General features: G+C 45.3%; 1 protein-coding gene across 3 annotated transcripts in view; it reads right to left on the reverse strand.

Moving 5' to 3' along the window:
• The window catches only part of D2HGDH (D-2-hydroxyglutarate dehydrogenase), a 53,034-nt gene that overhangs the window by 17,720 nt on the left and 12,279 nt on the right, over positions 1 to 23,035 (reverse strand). For 2 of the 3 annotated variants that reach the window (XM_073625754.1, XM_073625755.1), the window contains exons 2-4: positions 5,907 to 6,205; positions 5,319 to 5,376; positions 427 to 566 (exon numbers count right to left, since the gene is read on the reverse strand). In XM_073625754.1, the coding sequence (XP_073481855.1) occupies positions 427 to 566; positions 5,319 to 5,376; positions 5,907 to 6,198 (490 nt within the window). In that variant the 5' untranslated portion in view covers positions 6,199 to 6,205. Of the gene's footprint in view, positions 1 to 426; positions 567 to 5,318; positions 5,377 to 5,906; positions 6,206 to 18,275; positions 18,455 to 23,035 lie in introns of those variants that run through there. The other variant, XM_073625753.1, reaches the window with a different exon arrangement.

Below are 23,035 nucleotides of genomic sequence, written 5' to 3' on the forward strand. Positions count from 1 at the left end.
TATGTACTGCCCTTATCATATGTGATCTGTCACAATTCAAGTAAGCACAGGTCACCTTCAGTGGAAACTGCTTTTAAAAGAAATATTTCATAGGCAGCTTAAGGTATACAGTATGCAAGTGTAACATGATTGGTAATTTTTGTTGGACATGAAAATTTGGTTAAAAGCTTTTTAGCAGAAAGGAAAATGAATGTTTTAAAGCCAAAATAGCTACAGTAGCCACAGACTTTACACTGTGATAGTACCATATCTATATAATGTCCATTGGGTTTACCAACAACTACGTAGTATTTGGGCCTGCCTAATAAAACAAAATTAACAGTACAGCAACAAATGTGAGTTCTGACAAACACAGACTTCCACTACTTGGATCCAGTTTTTAAGAAGGTTCATGCACTAACACAAAAGAGAAATCCAGTCACTTACCTGAAACATTATCAAAGCTAATCACCTGGTCCATCAATGCTGTTGAAACCAGGATCTCATCAAAGACGGGGACACTGCCACCAACTAAGCCTGTGTTTCCACCTTGGGGAGTCACAGCCAGGCTCCTCCTATTACAGTACCTGCGGGAACAAGCACAAGATATAACAACCTAAGAGAAGTAGGCCTCGTTCACACAGGCGTATTTAAGTGTACAGCCGTGAGGGCGTGCAGCCGTGTGTTCTGTGCATCCGTGTGCAGGCCGTCTAATGTCCCATGAAGTCAGTTTCCATCTGACTGCCCCATAGAGAGCAGCGGGTTGTGTCCATGTCCACTCTGCATAGTGGAGTGGACACGGACCTGTCATCTGCCTGGTCAGCAGGGATCAGCGGAGGGATCCCCCGCTGAGCAGGCGGATCTGCTTGGACAGATTTGTCCCCATGGGAAAGGGGCCTAAGACTATTACAAAAGAAGAAAATAACCAAATGCTACAGAAGGTAGAACTGTAGAGGAGGCAGGGGTGTTGCTACATAGAATAATAAATAATAATAATCAATGCGCTAGATAGGAAAATGGTGAAATGGCGTAAGCGTGGGGGATAATTCGTATTAAAAAATGTTCATTTAAATATTCAATATCTTCAATAGTGCATAAAGAATAACGTAAGTATACTCAAAATAAAATATCACTTCAATAACCTAAAAATAAAATCCACATAATTACAATATAATAACTTGATACTATCAGAGCACCAGTGACTAGCTCTGAATTTAAAATAGAATAAAGTGCATAATAAACGTACATGTATACTTGGACCAGTGAAATGTAAAGTGCGGACAAAAGGTGCTATGTGCAACTCAGAATATGAAAGAAAAGTGACTGGCTATTTCTATATAAAGTGCATATTGTGCATATTGACATCAAATAATGAATAAAGGTGAAAAGTATTTGAAATGAGAAAAAGTCCTGTTTTGCAAAAAAAAAAAAAAAAAACACAATTTAAATGTAATGTGACAACAACGTGCTAACATGCACACGTTGCAATTAAAGTGCTAAAAAATGCATTCATAAATGTTCAAGAACAATCCTTGTGTATGATTGTGACAGCAACGTCCTGGCATGCACACGTTGCAGTTAGAGTGCTGGGGTGAATCACATCTAGTTTTTTTCTTCGTGTGCTAGACACTTTGGTGGGTAATAGCCCCTTACCTTCAGGTAATGGGGCAAAAGCAGGTAACAAAAAGATTGTTAAGGGCGTCCGCCTATGGATTCCAGCGCGTCCCTCTCTATCCTGGATCTTGGGTTGAAGTTCCCTCAGGTGTAATGTGGGGGGGTTGTATTCATAGGGGGTAATCGACAGAAGAAAAGCCCAATAGTGTAATCCAATTTAAAACGTAACACTCTTTATTATAAAATGCAGGTACTCACATAAAGATTGAGAAGCAATAATAACAATCCAACGAGCAGCGAGCTCATGTGCCTCTGTCTGTGTTTGCAGCCTGTCTCGGACGAGACAGGCTGCAAACACAGACAGAGGCACATGAGCTCGCTGCTCGTTGGATTGTTATTATTGCTTCTCAATCTTTATGTGAGTACCTGCATTTTTATAATAAAGAGTGTTACGTTTTAAATTGGATTACACTATTGGGCTTTTCTTCTGTCGATTACCCCCTATGAATACAACCCCCCCACATTACACCTGAGGGAACTTCAACCCAAGATCCAGGATAGAGAGGGACGCGCTGGAATCCATAGGCGGACGCCCTTAACAATCTTTTTGTTACCTGCTTTTGCCCCATTACCTGAAGGTAAGGGGCTATTACCCACCAAAGTGTCTAGCACACGAAGAAAAAAACTAGATGTGATTCACCCCAGCACTCTAACTGCAACGTGTGCATGCCAGGACGTTGCTGTCACAATCATACACAAGGATTGTTCTTGAACATTTATGAATGCATTTTTTAGCACTTTAATTGCAACGTGTGCATGTTAGCACGTTGTTGTCACATTACATTTAAATTGTGTTTTTTTTTTTTTTTTTTGCAAAACAGGACTTTTTCTCATTTCAAATACTTTTCACCTTTATTCATTATTTGATGTCAATATGCACAATATGCACTTTATATAGAAATAGCCAGTCACTTTTCTTTCATATTCTGAGTTGCACATAGCACCTTTTGTCCGCACTTTACATTTCACTGGTCCAAGTATACATGTACGTTTATTATGCACTTTATTCTATTTTAAATTCAGAGCTAGTCACTGGTGCTCTGATAGTATCACGTTATTATATTGTAATTATGTGGATTTTATTTTTAGGTTATTGAAGTGATATTTTATTTTGAGTATACTTACGTTATTCTTTATGCACTATTGAAGATATTGAATATTTAAATGAACATTTTTTAATACGAATTATCCCCCACGCTTACGCCATTTCACCATTTTCCTATCTAGCGCATTGATTATTATTATTTATTATTCTATGTTCACCTGTTTCTACACTAAGGATCAGCGCAACACCACTTACTCATATACATTTTTCTAAAAGGTTAGGTGTTCACCCTATCGGTGCTTGCGGCTTTTCCACCCACAGCCTCTTCCATAATAGATAGCGCGGGAATAATTTTCCTTATTCAGGGGTGTTGCTAGGTCTACAAAAAATCTGGGGCTAGAGCCCATAGCAGTGAAGTAAAGAAAGTCATACTCTTGGGAAGGCATACACATGTATATAATATACGTGTGTGTGAAATATATATATGTTATCATTACATCAGGGTCCCCAGAGAGCCCCCCGTTACATCAGGGTCCCCAGACAGCCTCCACTTACATCAGGGTCCCCAGAGAGCCTCCTCCTTACATCAAGGTCCCCAGAGAGCCTCCTCTTACATCAGAGTCCCTAGAGAGCCTCCCCCTTGCATCAGGGTCCTCAGAGAGCCCCCCACCTACATCAGGGTCCCCAGAGAGCCCCCACTTACATCAGGGTCACCAGAGAGCCTCCCCAGACATCAGAGTCCCTAGAGAGCTTCCCCCTTGCATCAGGGTCCCCAGAGAGCCCCCACTTACATCAGGGCCCCCAGAGAGCTGCTCCTTACATCAGGGTCACCAGACAGAGGGCGGGCAGCAGAGAGATGGTGCAATCTCTCTGCTGTCTGCGGCTGCACAGTGAGGGCGGAACAGTGGTGATGCAGGGCAGGGGTGAGAGATGATGTCATCTCTCTGCTCTCTCGCCTGCCCGGCTTTCCCGTGCTGCCTGTCCTCTCTCTGGCTCTCCCGTGCTACCTGCCACACGTCTGCAGAGAGGCCATGGCCCTGTGGTTGGGGACCCCTGGGATTCAGGGCTTTGGGCCTCATATTCGGAGCTATAGCCCCAAAAGCCACCCCCTAGCGACGCTACTGAAAGGAGGTAAAGGACAAATGAATAAATATAAATATTGTAGATATGTTTATGTTAGCTCTAATCCAAATTTTCAAGCCTTCAAATGGCTGGTGTCGCATCTGCAGCATCATAGCAACTGTAGATCTAGATTGAGTTTAAGATGGCGCTGTCTTCGACTGCAAAGGATATGGGGTTTAGTTAAGCTTCAAGTGTATATGTATTTCAGGAAAAGGTGCACTTTTAGAAGCGTCAGTTCTGATTGATTCAGTAGTAAGCCTCTCTGTTGGCCTATGAGGCTGTGGATGGGCCTTCCATTGAAGTATATCCACTTGACCTCTAGAAGATATACCCTCCATTATGACCAGGCCATTTTTTGCTGTACGGCACTGCATATTTAACTGAAATGGAATGCTTTCCCACAAATAGAGCTGTCTTTTGGTGGTATTTGATCACCTCTGCGTTTTTTATTTTTGCACTATAAACAACAAAAACCCTGTCATTTTGAAAAAAACAAAACAAAAAAAAAAAACAATATTCTTTTACTTCCTGCTATAAAACATATCCAATAAAAAAAATTAAAAATCTAATTTTTTCATAAATTTAGGCCAATATGTATTCTGCTACATATTTTTGGTAAAAAAATCAATCCTAATACGCGTATATTGATTGGTTTACGCAAAACAAACTAGTGTCTACAAACTATGGTATATATACTGGAATTTTTGTTTATTTTTTTTATACTAGTAATGGCAGCAATCAGCGACTTATAGCGATATTGTGGTGGACAACCCAACACTGACACTTGACACTTTGTGGGAACCAGTGACACTAATACAGTGATCAGTGCTAAAAATATACACTATTACTGTATTAATGTCACTGGCTGGAAAGGGGCGAACAAAGGGTTAAATGTGCCCCTAAAACCAGTGTTTTTGTGTTTACTGTGTGGTGCTTTTATTAAGAGATGTGATGTTTTTTTCCCCTGCTTTGCAGGGGAAAGAAATCCGGCACATCCCCACTGACAGGACAGAGCTCTGCCTTGTTTACATAGGCAGAGCTCTGTTCTCTCTTTCTCCTCGCAGATCAGTGGGTGCCAGCGGTCATCCATTGGCCGGCACCAGTTGATCGGCTTGTGTTGTGACTAATTACAGCACAAGCAACGCACATGTGTGCGCCCCCTACCCGGAAGCACTTTCTTTTACCAATAAATATTTAATACAGGATGCCCCTATGTCTAAAAAGACTGACCCGTGATAGTGGTTCCTTTTGCGACTATATCTCTCTAATTGAAACTCCATACAGCCCATTAGGAACACAGCAGGGAGAGACTGACTACTTCTCCATCTCATTCACCTGCATGTAAAATTTTAAGTTTCAGCTCCGCAAACAGCAGGTTTTTTTTTTTTTTTTTTTTTACAGCAAAGGAGTTAAAGTTAGCATAATAAACATTATAGGGAGCCTAGCCAGACATGCATAGTAATTATAAACTTTTCAGGCACAAAGCAGAATGACTTACTTCAGAATTTGTGACACTTCTTCTGTACTTCTAGGCTTTAGAAGAACTTTGCCACAACCTGAAGTGCATTAAAAAATCATAGTGAAGCAAGTATAGAAAATAGTGAGTATAGAATACACATAGTACATTAAAAAAAATATAAAAAGATGCCCACATCTATTACTGTTTTTTCAACCTGACTACAATAAAGGGTTAAAAAAAAGTCATTAACTGGGCTTTAAGAGAGAATTACATTTTTTTTCTACACCGTGCACAAAGCACACTGGGGCTGATTCAAAATTAGAGTAAGGGCAAAAAGATTTTATAATTTTCCCATGGCAGGTTTACAGGTTTCTAAGGCCAATGAACAGTATTTCAGTGTTCATAAATCAGCCCCAATACTGTATAAATACTACCATGCAGAACTGATTGAAAGCCCATTTGAAAGGCACACTATTAGATATTTAAAAATCTATTTGCACTAGCTAACATTGTGAACAGCTCAGGATTTGTGGGATTTGATACACACATTAAATTAATTCCCTGCAGACTTTGCAAATATTTTTATTACACATGAATACAGTTTTATCCAGGAAAATGAAATATTACCTCTCACTGTTTTCAGCCAGTCAATGTTATGTGCTCTCAGTTCACCTTCATCCGTGATAACCCGACCAGGAATTAATTTCTGGAAGTGACCGAGATCTTCAGCTGTGACTTCTGAAAATGGCAGACGGGATACGCTATACCGCTCAATGGTGAGAGGAGGGTCTGCAGGGGAGCTCATAGATCTACAACATGTCAGTAGATTTCTACCTCTCCATCTATGATTTGTCAGGCAGAGAACTCTGGCCGCTGCCTGTGATGTCCTCATATACAACCGTAATCCTGATAGACTCATGTCCAGCCTAATGGGACATATAAAGAAACAAATGATGCTTTGAGTTTTGCTTTGTAATGACCAATGCAACCAGATCTATGATGATACTAAAATCGAATACTACCTCTAACCAGTTAGCTCATGTATGAAAATATTTCGCTTAAAGTGGACCTTCATCGTAAATTAAAATGGTTGTAAACCACTTTTAATAAAAATCACGCAATCCCCTGGCCTTCAAAATACTAAGTGTCCTGTATATGTTCCTTTTTAAAAAAAAAGCCTTCTACACCTTATTTAATAGCGACCCTTGGCGCTCATGTGACCGGCCGTCTCTCCTCTCTCCCGGTCTGACAGCTAAAGCAAGAGGAGCAGAGATTCCTTCTTTAACATTAATTTTTCCCCTCTTCTTTCCATTTAAATGTTATTTTTATTATTATAACTTAAGACAGTTTTGTGCTACAACATAGCACTTCCACCTTTCTTGCCTAGGTAAAAATGATGTTTGTACCCCCCCCCCCCCCCCCCGATTCTGCGTGTGCTCAGATAACTGTATGCTGTAGGGCTTCAGGTCCCCGCAGAGCAATAGGAGACATCTGTGCACGAGAAAGGTTCCCGTACATGTGTGAAGAAGTGGCTGGTATGCAAGCCCCCCACATGTATGCACATGTGCTGCAGGGTTCTTTTGGCATCCAAAGGCTGGAGAGAGCCCTCTGGCTCATCTGCACATGCACCAGAATGTGCATGTCCAGCAGTGATCACCGTACGTAATAGATGGCTGTACAGAGAGCTGTGAATAGCTGCGGCTGCAGGCGACCTGTCAGTATAGTGAACGGAGCCAGCGGCTACACCTAACCGATGGGAGCCACAGCAGGAACTGCCGCTACAATTTGCAGCAGCCTTAATCGCCGGTGTGAATGTAGCCTAAAGCTGAACTCCAGGTATGATCTGTATTGCATACTTGCATTCCTCCAGCGCCTAGTGTTCTGATTGAATGAGGTGGAGAGGAGGGGTGGCGACAGATCATATCTTTTCATTAACTTAGCCTTTAAACCCATATTAGGTTAAGGGCTAGGGAGATTTTCCTTCACTTCCTGTATCAGGAATTGGGAGGAAATCTTCCAAATGCATGGGGAATTCCATCTTAGGCTCCATTCACACTAGCGCGTTTTTTGATGCATTTTGCAGAAATGCACGGGAATTTTTTAACATGGGTTCCTATGGAACATGTTCACATCAATGCCTTTTTGTTTCTCTGCATTTTTGGAAAGGGTCAGGGACTTTTTTTCATGCAAAATGCAGCGTTTTGCATGTAATAGAATTCAATGGACAAGCATCAAAAACGCAAGTGCACTGTTTTTGCAGCGTTTTTGATGCGTTTTTGCCGTTTTTTTTTTTTTTTTTTTTTTTTTTTATTTTTTTTTTAGACTGTAAAAAAAAAACTGTAAAAAAAAAACGCAAAACGCAAATCGCGGCAAAAACGCCGCAAAAACGCTGCTCAAAAACGTGGCAAGCATGAAAAAAAAACCTCCAAAAACGCCCAAAAGCAACATGCATAGGTGTGAATCGAGCCTTAGACAGATGTCATTGAAACAATTGTCTATTAGGTTTTCTCTCACCTATTGCTCTCAGTTTAGGACTTCCCCTCATGCACTGTCACAGTGACACACAGTGCATCTGGAAAGTATTTACAGCGCTTCACTTTTCCACATTTTGTTATGTTACAGCCTTATTCCAAAATGGAATACATTAATTATTTTTCTCAAAATTCTACAAACAATACCCCATAATGACAACGTGAAAAAAAGTTTGTTTAGAATCTTTGCAAATTTATTTAAAATATAAAACGGGAAAAAAATCACATGTATATAAGTATTCCCAGCCTTTGCCATGCCACTCAAAATTGAGCTCAGGTGCATCCTGTTTCCACTGATCATCCTTGAGATTTTTCTACAACTTGATTGGAGTCCACCTGTGGTAAATTCAGTTGATTGGACATGATTTGGAAAGGCACACACCGGTCTATACAGTATATGGTCCCGCAGTTAACAGTGCATGTCAAAGCACAAACCAAGCCAGGAAGTCCAAGGAATTGTCTGTAGACCTCCGAGACAGGATTGTATCGAGGCACAGATCTGGGGAAGGGTATAGAAAAATTTCTGCAGCATTGAAGGTCCCAATGAGCATAGTGGCCTACATCAGTCGTAAAAAGAAGAAGTTTGGAACCACCAGGGCTCTTCCTAGAGCGGGCCACCCGGATAAACTGGGCAATTGGGGGAGAAGAGCCATAGTCAGGGAGGTGACCAAGAACCAGATGGTCACTCTGACAGAGCTCCAGCATTTCTCTATGGAGAGAGGAGAACCTTCTAGAGAACAACCATCTCTGCAGCACTCCACCAATCAGGCCTGTATGGTAGAGTGTCCAGATGGAAGCCACTCCTCAGTAAAAGGCACATGACAGCTCACCTGGAGTCTGCCAAAAGGCACCTGAAGGACTCTCAGACCATGAGAAACAAAATTCTCTGGTCTGATGAATCAAAGATTGAACTCTTTGGCCTGAATGGCATCATGTCTGGAAGAAACCAGGAACTGCTCATCACCTGGCCAATACCATCCCTACAGTGAAGCATGGTGGTGGCAGCATCATGCTGTGGGGATGTTTCTCAGCAGCAGGAACTAGGAGACTAGTCAGGATTGAGGGAAAGATGAATGCAGCTATGTACAGAGACATCTTTGATGAAAACCTGCTCCAGAGCACTCTGGACCTCAGACTGGGGCGAAGGTTCATCTTCCAACAGGACAACAACCCTAAGCACACAGCCAACAAAGGAGTGGCTATCGGACAACTCTGTGAATGTCCTTAAGTGGCCCAGCCAGAGCCCAGACTTGAACCTGATTGAACATCCCTGGAAAGATCTGAAAATGGCTGTGCACTGATGCTCCCCATCTACCTGATGGAGCTTGAGAGGTCCTGCAAAGAATAGGAAAAACTGCCCAAAAATAGGAGCCAAGCTTGTAGCATCATACTCAAAAAGATTGCATGCTGCTTTTTTTTTCTTTTTTAACCGCTTCAATACCCAGCCATAGTCAAATGACGTCCACAGATGGGATCTCCCATCCTGGGTGGACGTCATATGACGGCCTCGGCTTTCCGCCGCTACTGCGGGCCCCCGGGGGCCCGCAGAGTGGCGATCGGGGTACCGTTGTGTCCTTCAGGACACAGCCGTTCCCCGATGGGGGTATTGAAGGGGCGGCGGCGAGCGGCGGATCGTCGGTAACGGCGGATGCAGAGCGGCATTGGGAAGCGGAGTGGATTGTGCGGGTTCCGGCGGAAGAGCGGTGATCAGGGCGGTGACCGGGGCTGAGGCTTTTCCGCTGGATACAGCTCAGCCCCGATCACTGTAGCCAATGACATGGCTCTGCATCACATGACCGGCTGTGTCCAATCACAGCCGGTCACTAATGTAAACAATCACAGACAGTAACTGCTGTTGCTGGGCTCTTCTCCTCACACACTGATCCAGTGTGAGGAGAAGAGATCAGCTAACAGTGAGTTACTTATTACATATGTACTACTGTGCCCAGATCGCCCCTCCTAAATAAAGAGTACCTGTCACCTCAGAGTACCTGTCACCTCAAAGTACCTGTCATCTCAAAGTACCTGTCATCTCAGAGTACCTGTCCATCAGGAGTACCCGCCACCTCATCACCTGCCACCAGAGTACCCGCCACCTCATCACCTGCCACCAGAGTACCCGCCACCTCATCACCTGCCACCAGAGTACCCGCCACCTCATCACCTGCCACCAGAGTACTTGCCACCAGAGTACCTGCCACCTCACCACCAGAGTACCTGCCACCAGAGTACCCGCCACCTCATCACCTGCCACCAGAGTACCCGCCACCTCATCACCTGCCATCAGAGTACCCACCACCTCATCACCTGCCACCAGAGTACCCGCCACCTCATCATCTGCCACCAGAGTACCCGCCACCTCATCACCTGCCACCAGAGTACTTGCCACCAGAGTACCCACCACCTCACCACCAGAGTACCTGCCACCAGAGTACCTGCCACCAGAGTACCCGCCACCTCATCACCTGCCACCAGAGTACCCGCCACCTCATCACCTGCCACCAGAGTACCCGCCACCTCATCACTTGCCACCAGAGTACATACAGCCAGTCAGCCACTATGTCCAGAAAGATGTACACCCCAGAAGAGGCATACCAGATACTGAGTCTGACCGATGAGAGCAACGGGGAGCTCTCACCGCTCAGTTCAGATTCTGGTTCTGATTCGGATTATTAACCCCCCCGAAGGCAGCACATCAGGATCCGAATCAGAGGAGGAAGTAGTCTGTCCAAAAAGATGACGGTCTGAAAACCAGGCAGCTACCAGCAGTGCCAATGGCGGTAGACCCCAGGAGGAGGGGCCCAGTACAAGCGCTGCTAGACCCCAGGAGGAAAGGCCCAGCACAAGTGGATGCCAAAGAAGTAGGGCCCAAACCCATCTTCCAGATTCCTTGGCAAACCCATTGTGGCTGCCTTCTACCACAGGGTCAGCCACGATCTCCCCTTTTACAGCACAGCCGGGTGTGCAGGTCAACACTGCAGGATTTTCACAAATGGATTTTTTAAATTTATTTTTCCCGAACGAATTGATTCAAGGCATCGTGGACCAAACTAATCTGTTTGCCCAACAATTTATTGCAACCAACCCCAGCTCCAGCTATGCCCGCCCTTTTGAGTGGAGACCGCTAACAGTAGTGGAGCTAAAATTGTTTTTAGGCCTAACCCTGAACATGGGGCTTACAAAAAAAATGAAATTCATAAGTATTGGTCGACCAAACCCATCCACCATATGCCAGTTTTTTCATCAGCCATGTCCAGGTCCCTATACGAAATCATAATGCGCTTCTTGCATTTCAATGACAACTCACAGTGCCCCCCCCGAAATCACCCAAACTTTGACAAATTATATAAAGTTCGCCCCCTAATTCATTTTTTTCCCCAGAAGTTTGCCAAAGTTTATGTCCCTGAAAAAAATATATATCTGTGGACGAATCCCTGGTGCATTTCACAGGCCGGCTGGGAATCAAGCAATATATCCCCAGTAAGAGGGCGAGGTATGGCTTGAAGCTTAACAAGCTTTGTGAAAGTGCCACCGGTTATGTGTACGCATTCCGCGTGTACGAAGGGAAAGATTCCCAGCTCCAGCCCCTTGAGTGTCCCTCGTACATGGGAATAAGTGGGAAAATTGTTTGGGAGTTGGCATTCCCACTCCTCCAAAAGGGGTACCATATTTATATGGATAATTATTATACGAGTTTGCCCCTTCTCCGCCACCTATATCTCAAACAAACTTTGGCCTGTGGTACAACTAGAAAAAACCAAAAGGGCTTCCCACAGTGTCTTGTCACCACAAACATTCCAAGGGGGGAATCGACAAGCTTGAGGAACGAAGAAGTGTTGGCTGTGAAGTGGAGGGATAGAAAAGACGTGTACATCATGTCCACCATCCACGATGACACCTCGGTGGAACTTCACAGAAGACGCGGTACCGTTTGCAAGCCTACCTGTATCACTGAGTACAATATATGGGGGGGGGGGGGGATTTAAACGATCAGTTGTTGCAGCCCTATCTTTCAACAAGAAAATCCTTATTCTGGTACAAAAAAGTCGCAATTTACTTTTTTCATTTGGCCCTTTTAAATTCTTTCATAATCTACCAAAAATCCACAGAAACACCCACCACCTTCATAAAGTTTATTGAAGACATTGTCACTGCCCTGATTTATCAGCAAGTATCCCCCCCAGAAAGCATTCGCTCCGATTCTGTCAGCAGACTACATGAGCGCCATTTCCCAGACCATATTCCACCAACAGGATCCGGAAGACGACGCCAAAAAAAATGTCGGGTGTGCACCAAAAGAGGAATTAGGAAAGATACCAGCTTCCATTGTACCGACTGTCCCTCCCAACCTGGCCTTTGCATCGGAGAATGCTTCAGGCGATATCACACTCTGGAAAATTATTAGTCCATATTTCTAATACTGCCATTTCCCCGTTTTTAATTTCTGTCCTGAATATTTCCCTTCCTCAACCAACCATATTATTGCCTTCCATGTGAACCGACCCTGGCCTGTTTTCTCGACTATGCCTCTGCCTACCGTCTGCATTGTTTTTCCGCCATGTTTTTGCCTTTCACGTGAACTGACCCTGGACTATATCGACTATGCCTCTGCCTACCGTCTATTTCTGCCTTTTACCTGCACTGACCTCGGCCTGTTGACCATGTTTTTGCCTGCCCCTTGGATTGATCTTTCACCCTGCTACACAGGGGTCTCACATATGTGAGGGGCTCCAGAATAGTGTTCGGAGTTCAGAAAACCAGTTTTTGGTTTTCTGTGTTCCCATAACAGGGTCTGGTTGCCTGGAGGCTTCAAAGCGATTTGGGTGGGAGAAGCCTCTACCCCTGTCCCCATTCTTTCCTGACCGATGCCCTAAGCTTAATGGTACTGCCTGCTCCCTGGACAAATACTCTGGCTGTGCTGACCATACCTCTGCCTGCTGCATGTACTAACTATGGACAGTATTCCTGCCTGCTGCATGGACAATCCTTTGATCCTTTTGCTGCTGCTGACCACATCCCTGCCTGCTATCTGGACTAATGCTTTGGCTGTGCAATCTAAGTCTGACCAAAGATTTTCTATTGGATTGACGTCTGGGCTTTGACTAGGCCATTCCAACACATTTACATGTTTCCCCCGTAAACCACTCAAGTGTTGCTTTAGCAGTGTGTTTGGGGTCATTGTCCTGCTGGAAGGTGAACCTCCGTCCTAGCCTCAAATCACACACAGAGTGGTACAGGTTTTGCTCAAGAATATCCCTGTATTTGAACATCAAAGGTTTGAATGAACCAGCTGTCTGTCCGAGCTCTGGAGACTTAGAGCACACATAGTCTTCCTTCAAGAGACTCATTTCCGGGCAGACAAGGTCCCGAGGCTTTCTAACAAGCACTTTCCGGTGGCCTACCATAGTCCATCTACCTCCTCTAAATCCAGAGGGACAAGTATTCTGCTATCTAAATCTCTACACTGGCAGTTCCTGGATGAAGCCCGGGATGGGGAGGGCAGGTTCCTGCTCCTGAAGGGCAAAATTGATTCTCACACATTTACCCTTGCGAACTACTACTTACCTAACACGAACCAAGCTCAAGTTCTGGGGGCTTTCCTAGCAGCGTTGGAGCCTTTCCGCGAGGGTACTCTCGTACTGGGGGGAGACTTTAACCTCACCTTGGATCCCTCTAAGGATTCATCTGTCCAATCGTCCTCCCTACCTCAGGGTGCAAGACGGGCACTGAAGGACCTGTTGCATGAACATCAATTGGTAGACATATGGAGAATTTTCCATCCCCAGGAACGAGATTTCTCCTTCTATTCTTCGACCCACAGATCCTACTCTAGGATCGATTTTTTTCTAATACAACATTCTGCGATTTCCTTAGCCTCCAAAGCAGAGATAGGTCAGATAACACTATCCGATCATGCACCAGTCCTCCTAGAGTTAACTCTCCCACACTCACGCCCTAAAACACTATCTTGGCGTCTAAATGAAACACTTCTCAAGGACCCCGAAACAGCTGCAGAGATCAACAAAGAACTTTGCTCCTATTTTAAAAACAATACTGGCTCCGTGTCTAACCCTCTCTCAGTGTGGTCAGCACACAAATGTTACATTAGAGGGATCTTCATAAAACTTGGTCATGCGGCCAAGTAACGCCACGCCAAAACTCTGACGGACCTTTTGACGAAACTTCACATTTTGGAGAGGCAACACAAGGTTCGAACTGATCGCACACTGGAAGCAGAACTGCTTCAGACTAGAGAGGCTATCAGAGAGCACTCGCTGTATAAGGCCAAAATCGTCCTGCTTAAGACGCGCCGCTCCTTTTATGAGTATGGAGATAAATGCAGGCGTTTGTTGGCAAATGCATTGAGGGCAAAACGCACACAATCATACATACCAGCCCTCCTGACCCCATCAGGGTCCAAGATTCACACTTCACCAGACCTAGCAGCGGCCTTCCGAGAATTTTATTCAAAGCTTTATAATTTGGAGGCGGCACAGGCCACTGGATCTTCGGCCCCTTCCCTATCAAATATACGGGAATACCTTCAAGAGGCCAAACTTCCCTCTCTCACGGAAGCCGAACGGGAACTACTCTCCCAACCACTTAACGTAGAGGAGCTCGCAGACGCCATAGCAGACACACAGCCGGGGAAGGCCCCTGGACCTGATGGCTTTACCCTACTATATTACAAGACATTTCAGACACAGCTAGCACCCCAATTCATCACAGCCTTCAATGCCATAATAGAAGGACATAAAGTCCCCCCTGACATGCTACAAGCTTCTATCTCTGTACTCCCTAAACCCGGAAAGGACCCATTGCTATGCTCCAGCTACAGGCCCATTTCTCTTCTAAATTGTGACATCAAGCTCCTCACAAAAATCATAGCCTCCAGATTCAATAGCCTAATGCAACGTTTGGTAGCACCCGATCAGGTGGGTTTCATACAGACTCGTGAAGCGAGAGATAACACTATCCGGACAATAAACGTTATAGAGAAGGCGAAAGGATCAAACACACCTCTTTTACTCTTATCCACTGATGCCGAGAAGGCTTTTGATAGGGTGGATTGGGGGTTTCTCCGGGAAGCACTCTGCTCTTTTGGGATGCCGAAGCCCATCCTAGACTGGATCTCTGCCCTCTACTCTAATCCCACAGCCACGGTGCGATCTCCAACGGGACTAGGCAGGGATGCCCACTTTCCCCTTTACTGTTTGTCCTTTCCCTAGAACCATTTCTTCGCCATGTGAAAGATAATCCTAATATCAGCGGGGTCCATTCTGACCACTATCAACACAAAGTAGCGGCATACGCTGACAATCTTTTATTTTATATCACCAAAACCATAACGTCCCTGCCTTCGTTGCTACAAGAGTTGAAACGATATGGCAATCTTTCCAACTTCAAAGTTAACCTCCAAAAGTCAGAAGCCCTGAATATTTCCATACCAGACAACACTCTGTCGGGTCTGCGACCCTTTTTTCCCGTTTAAGTGGGCCACCCGTTCTATTCAATACTTGGGTACCAGAATTCCTGCAAATCCAAAAGATATCTTTGCCCTGAATTTTCGTCCCTTCCTAGCGACGCTTAGTACAGACCTTACGAAATGGGATCCCCTTGCTCTATCTTGGTTTGGCCAGTGTAATGTACTGAAGATGAACGCAATGCCTCGGCTCCTATATTTGCTACAAGCCTTACCTGTCAAATTACCGCAAACTTTCTTTCACGAAGTTCGCTCAAGGTTATTAAGTTCCTATGGCGGGGTAGACACCCAGGAATGGGTAGGGCGTTGCTGCTTAGGCCGAAGCTGAAGGTGGGTATTGGATTCCCAGACCCTGCTCTCTATTATACTGCAACGCACATGACCCGAGTAATTGACTGGTGCCGTCATAGGGAAGGGAAACTCTGGGTAACGTTAGAACAGGAGATGGCCCGGGCCCCGTTGGCTGGTCTACCTTGGGCGGGTAAGCATCTTGACCCCCACATAACCACTCACCCGCTGATTGGCCCTTCTCTGGTGGAAATGGATAGATTTTTTCGTCTTTCTTCCTTGCCTAATTTCCCTTCTCCCATGACCCCAATCATAGGACATCCCAAATTCCCCCCAGGCATGTCAGACCCAGTCTTTACTGGACAAGTCCCGAAAGGGCTCCTGCGTGCGTCTCAATTCCTGGGACCCACAGGTTGGATCCCTACAGGGTCCGTGACATCAGGACAGGCACCCATCACATTGGATAGTTGGAGAGCGGGGCAACTCTCCCACTTTCTCGGCTCGCTACCCAGATATAGGTTTTTTTCTAGACAACTTCATTCCTTTGAGGAAATATGTCTGGGTGATGGCCCAATCCGGGGTTCCCTTTCTAGATCTTACAAATCTTTATTGGACATGCATGCTATCATAGACCCCCCCTTCCTAGCTAAGTGGGAAAGGGGCCTACAAATCACATTTACTACTCCGCAGAAGGAACGTATACTCTTCTTCACTCATAAATCGTCACTTTGCAGCAAATATCTAGAAATCTTCTCTAAGTTGACCACACGCTGGTACCGCACGCCGGCCGTATTGGCCAAAATATTTCCCAACCAATCTGATCGCTGCTGGCGATGTGAGCAACAAACTGGCACTATCCTACACATCTTCTGGGAGTGCCCCAAACTACAAACTTTCTGGCAACCGGTCCTCCGCTACATTTACAAATTCACAGATATTTCTTTAAACAATGACCCTGCTGCTGTGCTCCTCAACCTCACTCCCATGTCAGGAAAGCGATATCGTAAATCTCTTCTTAAACACCTACTCAGCGCTGCTAGAGCTTGCATCCCAAGTCAATGGAAGCAACAGTCTGCTCCGACTGTGGCCCAATGGTTCGCAAGGGTCAATGATATCGAACAAATGGAGGACCTCACTGCTACGATCCGGGACAAATCCGAGGAACATAAGACCAGGTGGTTTTATTGGACCCAGTTCCGCTTCTCAGGGGAATACCTCCGCGAGACATAGCCAGGCCGCACTGAATACCAGAGGCTCCTGTTCCTATTCATGGCCGCCAGTTGGCCTGGGGAGTTGAGGGCGGTCCTTGCTCTCTAGGTGGACTTCTAACTCTCCCCCCCCACTCTTCTACTATACCACCCTCCTTTTTTCCCTCTTCTTCATTCCCCTTTCTCACTCTCTCTTCTTCTCTTTATTCTCCTTTATTCTTTTCCTCTATTTTAATCCCAAAAAACTTGGTATGATTCGACCTCAGTCGGTCACTTAGCAGCACCCTTCCCCTATGTACAGATACTCAACTTCTCCTTGGATACTAGGGAGAATCCATAGAGCATCATAATTGATCAGTTCCACCGTCAAGGCGAAGCCCTAGTCCTATACCCCCAGGGTATCCGAGTATCTTGTATGCTTACTGAACTGTTTCTGTTATGTAATCTTGAGTTTACTTATCTTTTGTTCAGATAATACTACCGGATGTCCATGTGTAGGCTACTTTGTTTACACTACATATTCTGTGAAGTTATCGTTTCAATGTATGTCGCATACCACTAAATAAAAAAATGAAAAAAAAAAAAAAGAATATCCCTGTATTTAGCACCATCCATCTTTCCCTCAACTCTGACCAGTTTCCCAGTCCTGACTGCTGAAAAACATCCCCACAGCATGATGCTGCCACCAACATGTTTTTGATGGTGTTCTTTGGGTGACGTGATGTGTTGGGTTTGCACCAGATAGCGTTTTCTTTGATGGCCAAAAAGTTCAATTTTAGTCTCATCAGACCAGAGCACCTTCCTCCATACATTTTGGGAGTCTCGCACATGCCTTTTCCCAAACTCAAAATGTGCCATTTTGTTTTTTGCTTAGAGTAATAGCTTTCTTTTGGCCACTTTGCCATAAAGCCCTACTCTATGGAGCATACGGCATATTGTTGTCCTATGTACAGATACTTCAGTCTCTGCTGTGGAACTCTTCAGCTCCTCCAGGATTTCCTTAGGTCTATGTGCTGCCTCTCTGATTAATGCCCTCCTTTCCCGGTCCATGAGTTTTGGTGTGCGGCCGTCTCTTGGCAGGTTTGCTGTTGTGCCATGTTCTTTCCATTTGGTTATGATAGATTTGATGGTGCTCCTAGGGATCAAAGATTTGGATATTTTTTTATAACCTAACCCTGACTTGTACTTCTCAACAACATTGTCCCTTACTTGTTTGGAGGGTTCCTTTGTCTTCATGGCAGTGTTTGGTTAGTGGTGCCTCTTGCTTAGGTGTTGCAGCCTCTGGGGCCTTTCAAAAAGGTGTGTATATCTAATGACAGATCATGTGACACTTAGATTGCACACAGGTGGACATCATTTCACTAATTATGTGACTTCTGAAGGTAACTGGTTGCACCAGAGCTTTTTATGGGCTTCATAACAAAGGGGTGAATACATATGCACATGCCAATTATCATTTATTTCTGAAAAACCAAGTTAGACTTACCGGTAACTTGTTTTCCAGAAGTCTTTCAGGACAGCACCTGAGAGATAGCGACTCCACCCACCGGAAACAGGAAACACCTTCTTCCTCCAAACTTTAAAGGGAGGCGCCTCCCTACCATACCTCAGTTGTAGTAGAGAAGACCTCCGGCCCCGGCTGGAACACATAAACACATACGTTAGTCACAGCATAGTATATACAATACAATAGGGCGGGATGTTGCTGTCCTGAAAGACTTCTGGAAAACAAGTTACCGGTAAGTCTAACTTGGTTTTTCCCAAGGCGTCTTTCAGGACAGCACCTGAGAGGATAACAGAGACTTACCCCCTTAGGGTGGGACAACAGCTTGCAGGACCTTTCTGTCAAACGCCTGATCATTAGCAGATGTGAGGTCCAGCCTGTAATGTTTCACGAATGTGTGAAAACTCGACCATGTTGCCGCCTTGCAGATTTGTTCAGGGGTGGCACCAGCTCTCTCTGCCCAAGTGGCCGCTAATGCTCTTGTTGAGTGTGCAGAAATTCCTGCTGGAGGAGACACACCTGCATGCGAATAAGCCTCTGAAATGGCTAGCTTCAGCCACCTTGCTAAAGAGATTTTAGAAACCTGGCAACCTTTCCTGTTGCCTGAAAATAGCACAAACAGAGAATCTGAACGTCTAAAGAGCTTTGTCCCTTCCAAGTAACATAACAAAACTCTTCTAACATCCAACCTGTGAAAACAAGTCTCCTTCTCCCCTACTGGGTTGGGGCAGAAGGTCGGAAGTACAATGTCCTGAACACGATTTTGTACTGAAGCTACCTTTGGTAAGAATTTCTGATCTGTTCTAAGTATAACCCTATCTGGGAAGATAGATAAATAGGGTTCCTTAACTGATAAAGCATTAAGCTCACTGATCCTGCGTGCAGAGACCATGGCAATCAGAAACACAGACTTAAAAGTGAGATATCTGAGTGGCGCTTCTTCCAAAGGTTCAAAGGGACTCCTTGTCAGAGCCTGGAGGACTATCGACAGATCCCATTTGGGAAACAACTTAAGTGGTGCTGGTCTGGATCTCGTAAGGGATCTGAAAAATCTGGTTACCAACGGATCTGAGGCCACAGATCTTTCTAGGAACACTGCTAGCGCAGCCACCTGTACCTTCAAGGTACTAACTGCTAGTCCCTTGTCAGCACCAACCTGCAAAAATTCCAGAATGGTAACAAGACTCCCTGGGTCCTGGTCAGATGAATTACACCATGTATTGTAAACCTTCCAGACCTTGGAATAGATATTTCTAGTCACCCTTTTCCTACTGGATAATAGCGTTGAGATTAACCGGTTGGAAAAAACCCTTGCTCCTTAAGAGCTGCTCTTCAGATACCAGGCTGTGAGCGCCAAAGTGGCTACCTCTGGGTGATTTACTGGTCCCTGAAACAGTAAATCGTGCCTGAGGGGCAGATGCCAATAAGGCCTGACCGCCATTTTCAGAACGGTTGAAAACCAAGCCCTTCTTGGCCAAAAAGGCGTGATTAGGACAACCGGTACCGTTTCCCTTTGAATTTTCCTTAATACTAAGGGAATTAATTGGAATGGGGGGAAAGTGTAGCAGAGATGGAATCTCCATGGATATGCCAAGGCATCTGTTCCTAGTGACCCGTCGTGACTGCTTAGGGAAAAAAAATTGCGGAACCAAGGCATTCTCCTTTGAGGCAAACAGGTCCACCTCTGGCAGCCCCCACTTCTCGACAATCATGGCGAAAACCTCTGGGTTCAGCGACCATTCTGCTTCCCGAATTTCTGCTCAGGAAATCCGCCACCCCGTTCAGGGATCCCTTTAGATGGACTGCTGATAAAGACAGCAAGTGTCCTTCTGCCCAACGGAGAATGCTCATGGCTAGTACTTGCAGCGATTTGCTCCTTGTACCTCCCTGCCTGTTTATGTAAGCCACGGCCGTGGCATTGTCTGTTAGTATTTGAACATGCTGGGCCCGAAGCCCCTGAGAAAATGACTTCAGAGCCAAGTCGATCGCCTTGAGCTCTCTCCAGTTTGAGGACTTGGTCGCCTCTTTCCTGGACCAGTTTCCCTGAGTGAAACCCTTTTCTAGGTGGGCTCCCCAACCCCAGGAACTGGCATCGGTTGTCAGCCTTTTTTCGATTGGAAAGGCCCAGACTAACCCCTCCGATAGGATATCCTGCCTTTTCCACCACCATAGTGACCTCTTCACTTGGGTTGAAACTCTTACCTCTGAGTCTAGGGATTCCAAATTGTGATCCCAAGATCTCAGAAGAAAAGCCTGCAGATGTCTGAAGTGTAGTCTTGCCCACTGAACAGCTGGCATTGACGAAGTCAGAACACCCAGGGCTGACATGACCAATCTTACCGTCAGCTGCTGGTTGGTCTGTAGAAAGACACTGTATCCTGGATTTTTCCTTTCTTCTCTGAAGGAAGAAACATTTTTTGGCTTACCGAATTTATTATATACCCTAGAAACCGAATCTCCTGAGATGGTTCCAGGGAAGATTTTTGGAGATTTAGGATCCAACCTAGAGACTCCAGATGGCTGCATGCTCTGCTTAAATTGCTCCTCAATTCCTCTCTTGAGGGGGCGAAAAATAGCAGATCGTCTAAGTAAGGAATTACTGCGATTCCCTGAAGACACAGCAGAGCTAGGGCCTCTGCCATTACTTTGGTAAAAATTCGGGGTGCGGATGATAGCCCGAAGGGTAGGGCTCTGAATTGCAGATGCTGAATTCTGCCTTCCAACCTTACCGCCAACCTGAGAAACCTCTGGGACTGGGATGAGATTGGAATATGCAGGTATGCATCCTTTAGATCCACTGACGCCATGAAACAACCTGGAGTCAGAAGATTTCTGGCGGTGAAAATTGAGTCCATCTTGAACCTTCTGTATTTGATGGCTCTGTTTAGTGGCTTTAAATTTAGAATTAAACGAAATCTTCCTGTTGGTTTTTTTACCAGGAAGACATGTGAATAGAAGCCCTGGTGCCATTCCTCTGGTGGCACTGGGATTACTACACCCTGTTGCATCAGTTCCTCCAGAGAGGATTTCATGGCCAGGGCCCTTATTGGATCTCGAGGAGCATTTGTTACCAGAAACCTTCTTGGGGGGCTTCTGGAAAACTCGAGAGTATAACCCTGCGAGAGAGTGGTCAGAATAAACTGATTTGTAGTTATCACTGACCACTGCGGAAGAAACTCTCGTAATCTTCCGCCGACCCGCAGAGATGAGTCATTGTGAGTTTTCGGCCTGTGAAGGAGGACGGAAAAGAATTCCGCCTTTGCCCTTCGCCTTTTGCGCGGACCAATTTTTTCTCCTGCCCTGAAACTTATTTTCCTGCTGTTGCTGTTGAGTTTTTTGAGGTCGAAAAAGACGTTTTGGGGTCTGCTTTTTCTTTTTGACCGGAAAGGACTTCTTCTTATCGGCAGTTCTGTCTAGGATATTATCTAGATCAGGGCCAAAAAGAAGGTCACCTGAAAAGGGAATACCACAAAGTTTACTCTTTGAAGCTGTATCACCTGGCCAGGTTTTTAGCCATAAAGCTCTTCTCGCAGCATTTGCTAAAGCTGCAGACCTAGCTGACATTTTGATAGCTTCAGCCGAAGCATCAGCAATGTAAGCAACCGCAGAAATCAGGGTAGGAAAGGAATCTAAGATCTCCTGCTTGGGGGAATCTGCCACTATATGAGATCTAAGTTGGTTCACCCAGTATTCCAGATTCCTGGCTACACAGGTTGTGGCCATTGCTGGTTTTAAATTGCTCATGATTGATTGCCATGATCTCTTGAGCAAAAGATCCATGCGTTTGTCCATTGGATCCCTTAGAACACCCATGTCTTCAAAAGACAGGTCTGTGGATCTTGAGACCTGTGAAAAGGCCGCATCCAACCTGGGCACCTTATTCCACACCGCAGAAGGGTCCTCCTCAAAAGGGAAGCGCCTTTTGTGGGCTCTGGAAAAAAAGGGCTTTTTCTCTGGATCTTGCCATTCTATAGTAATGGCGTCAGAAATGACCGAATGAACCGGAAATGTTCGCCCCTTAGGCTCATTTAACCCTGCATACATGCGGTCATGAAGAGATAACTCCTTCTTTTCCTCACTTAAGCCAAGTGTAACATGGATAGCCTTAAGGAGTCCGTCTACCTCCTCTAGGGAAAGCTTAAATTTGGAAGGAGCCACCTCCGCTTCCTCACCCTCCTCCTCCGAATCTTTAACGGAAGGAGTAGGGGACTGCTCTTCCCTGATAGAGGGGCCTTCAGGTAAAGCTTCTACCATGGGGAAAGAAATAGAACCCTGGGAAGCCTCAGAAGTGGATGGCTGACTAGCAGCTGGATTAACTAAAGAGTCACGAAAAGTCTGAATCGTGGCGTATAGTTCCTTCTTTACAGAGGCAACCAGATCATCACAAACCGAAGCTGATTCCTCCTTAACTAAAGAAGTGATGCATGTACTGCATAAGACTTTTTTCCAACTTTCTCCCATTTTGGCCCTGCAAGAAGGACATCTCTTTTTTGGGTCAGAGCTTTTAGCCTGTGAGAGAAAAAACAAAAAAGGGAAAAAAACCAGGGGACCTTTTAGTGAGACCCGGTCTCAGCTACAAGAATCACCCAAAGGTGCACTAAGAAGAAACCAGTCAGCCTCTAGTGCCCAGACAGGCCCCTTGCCACTAGGGGGTAAGAAAAAAGAAAATAGACCAAACCCAGGAAAAGGAAGAAAGGCAGACTTAAACTGCTGCTCCTACCTGAGCTTTACTGGCGCCTGTG

Source organism: Aquarana catesbeiana, linkage group LG04, assembly GCF_042186555.1.
Source record: "Aquarana catesbeiana isolate 2022-GZ linkage group LG04, ASM4218655v1, whole genome shotgun sequence".
Lineage (NCBI taxonomy): Eukaryota > Metazoa > Chordata > Amphibia > Anura > Ranidae > Aquarana > Aquarana catesbeiana.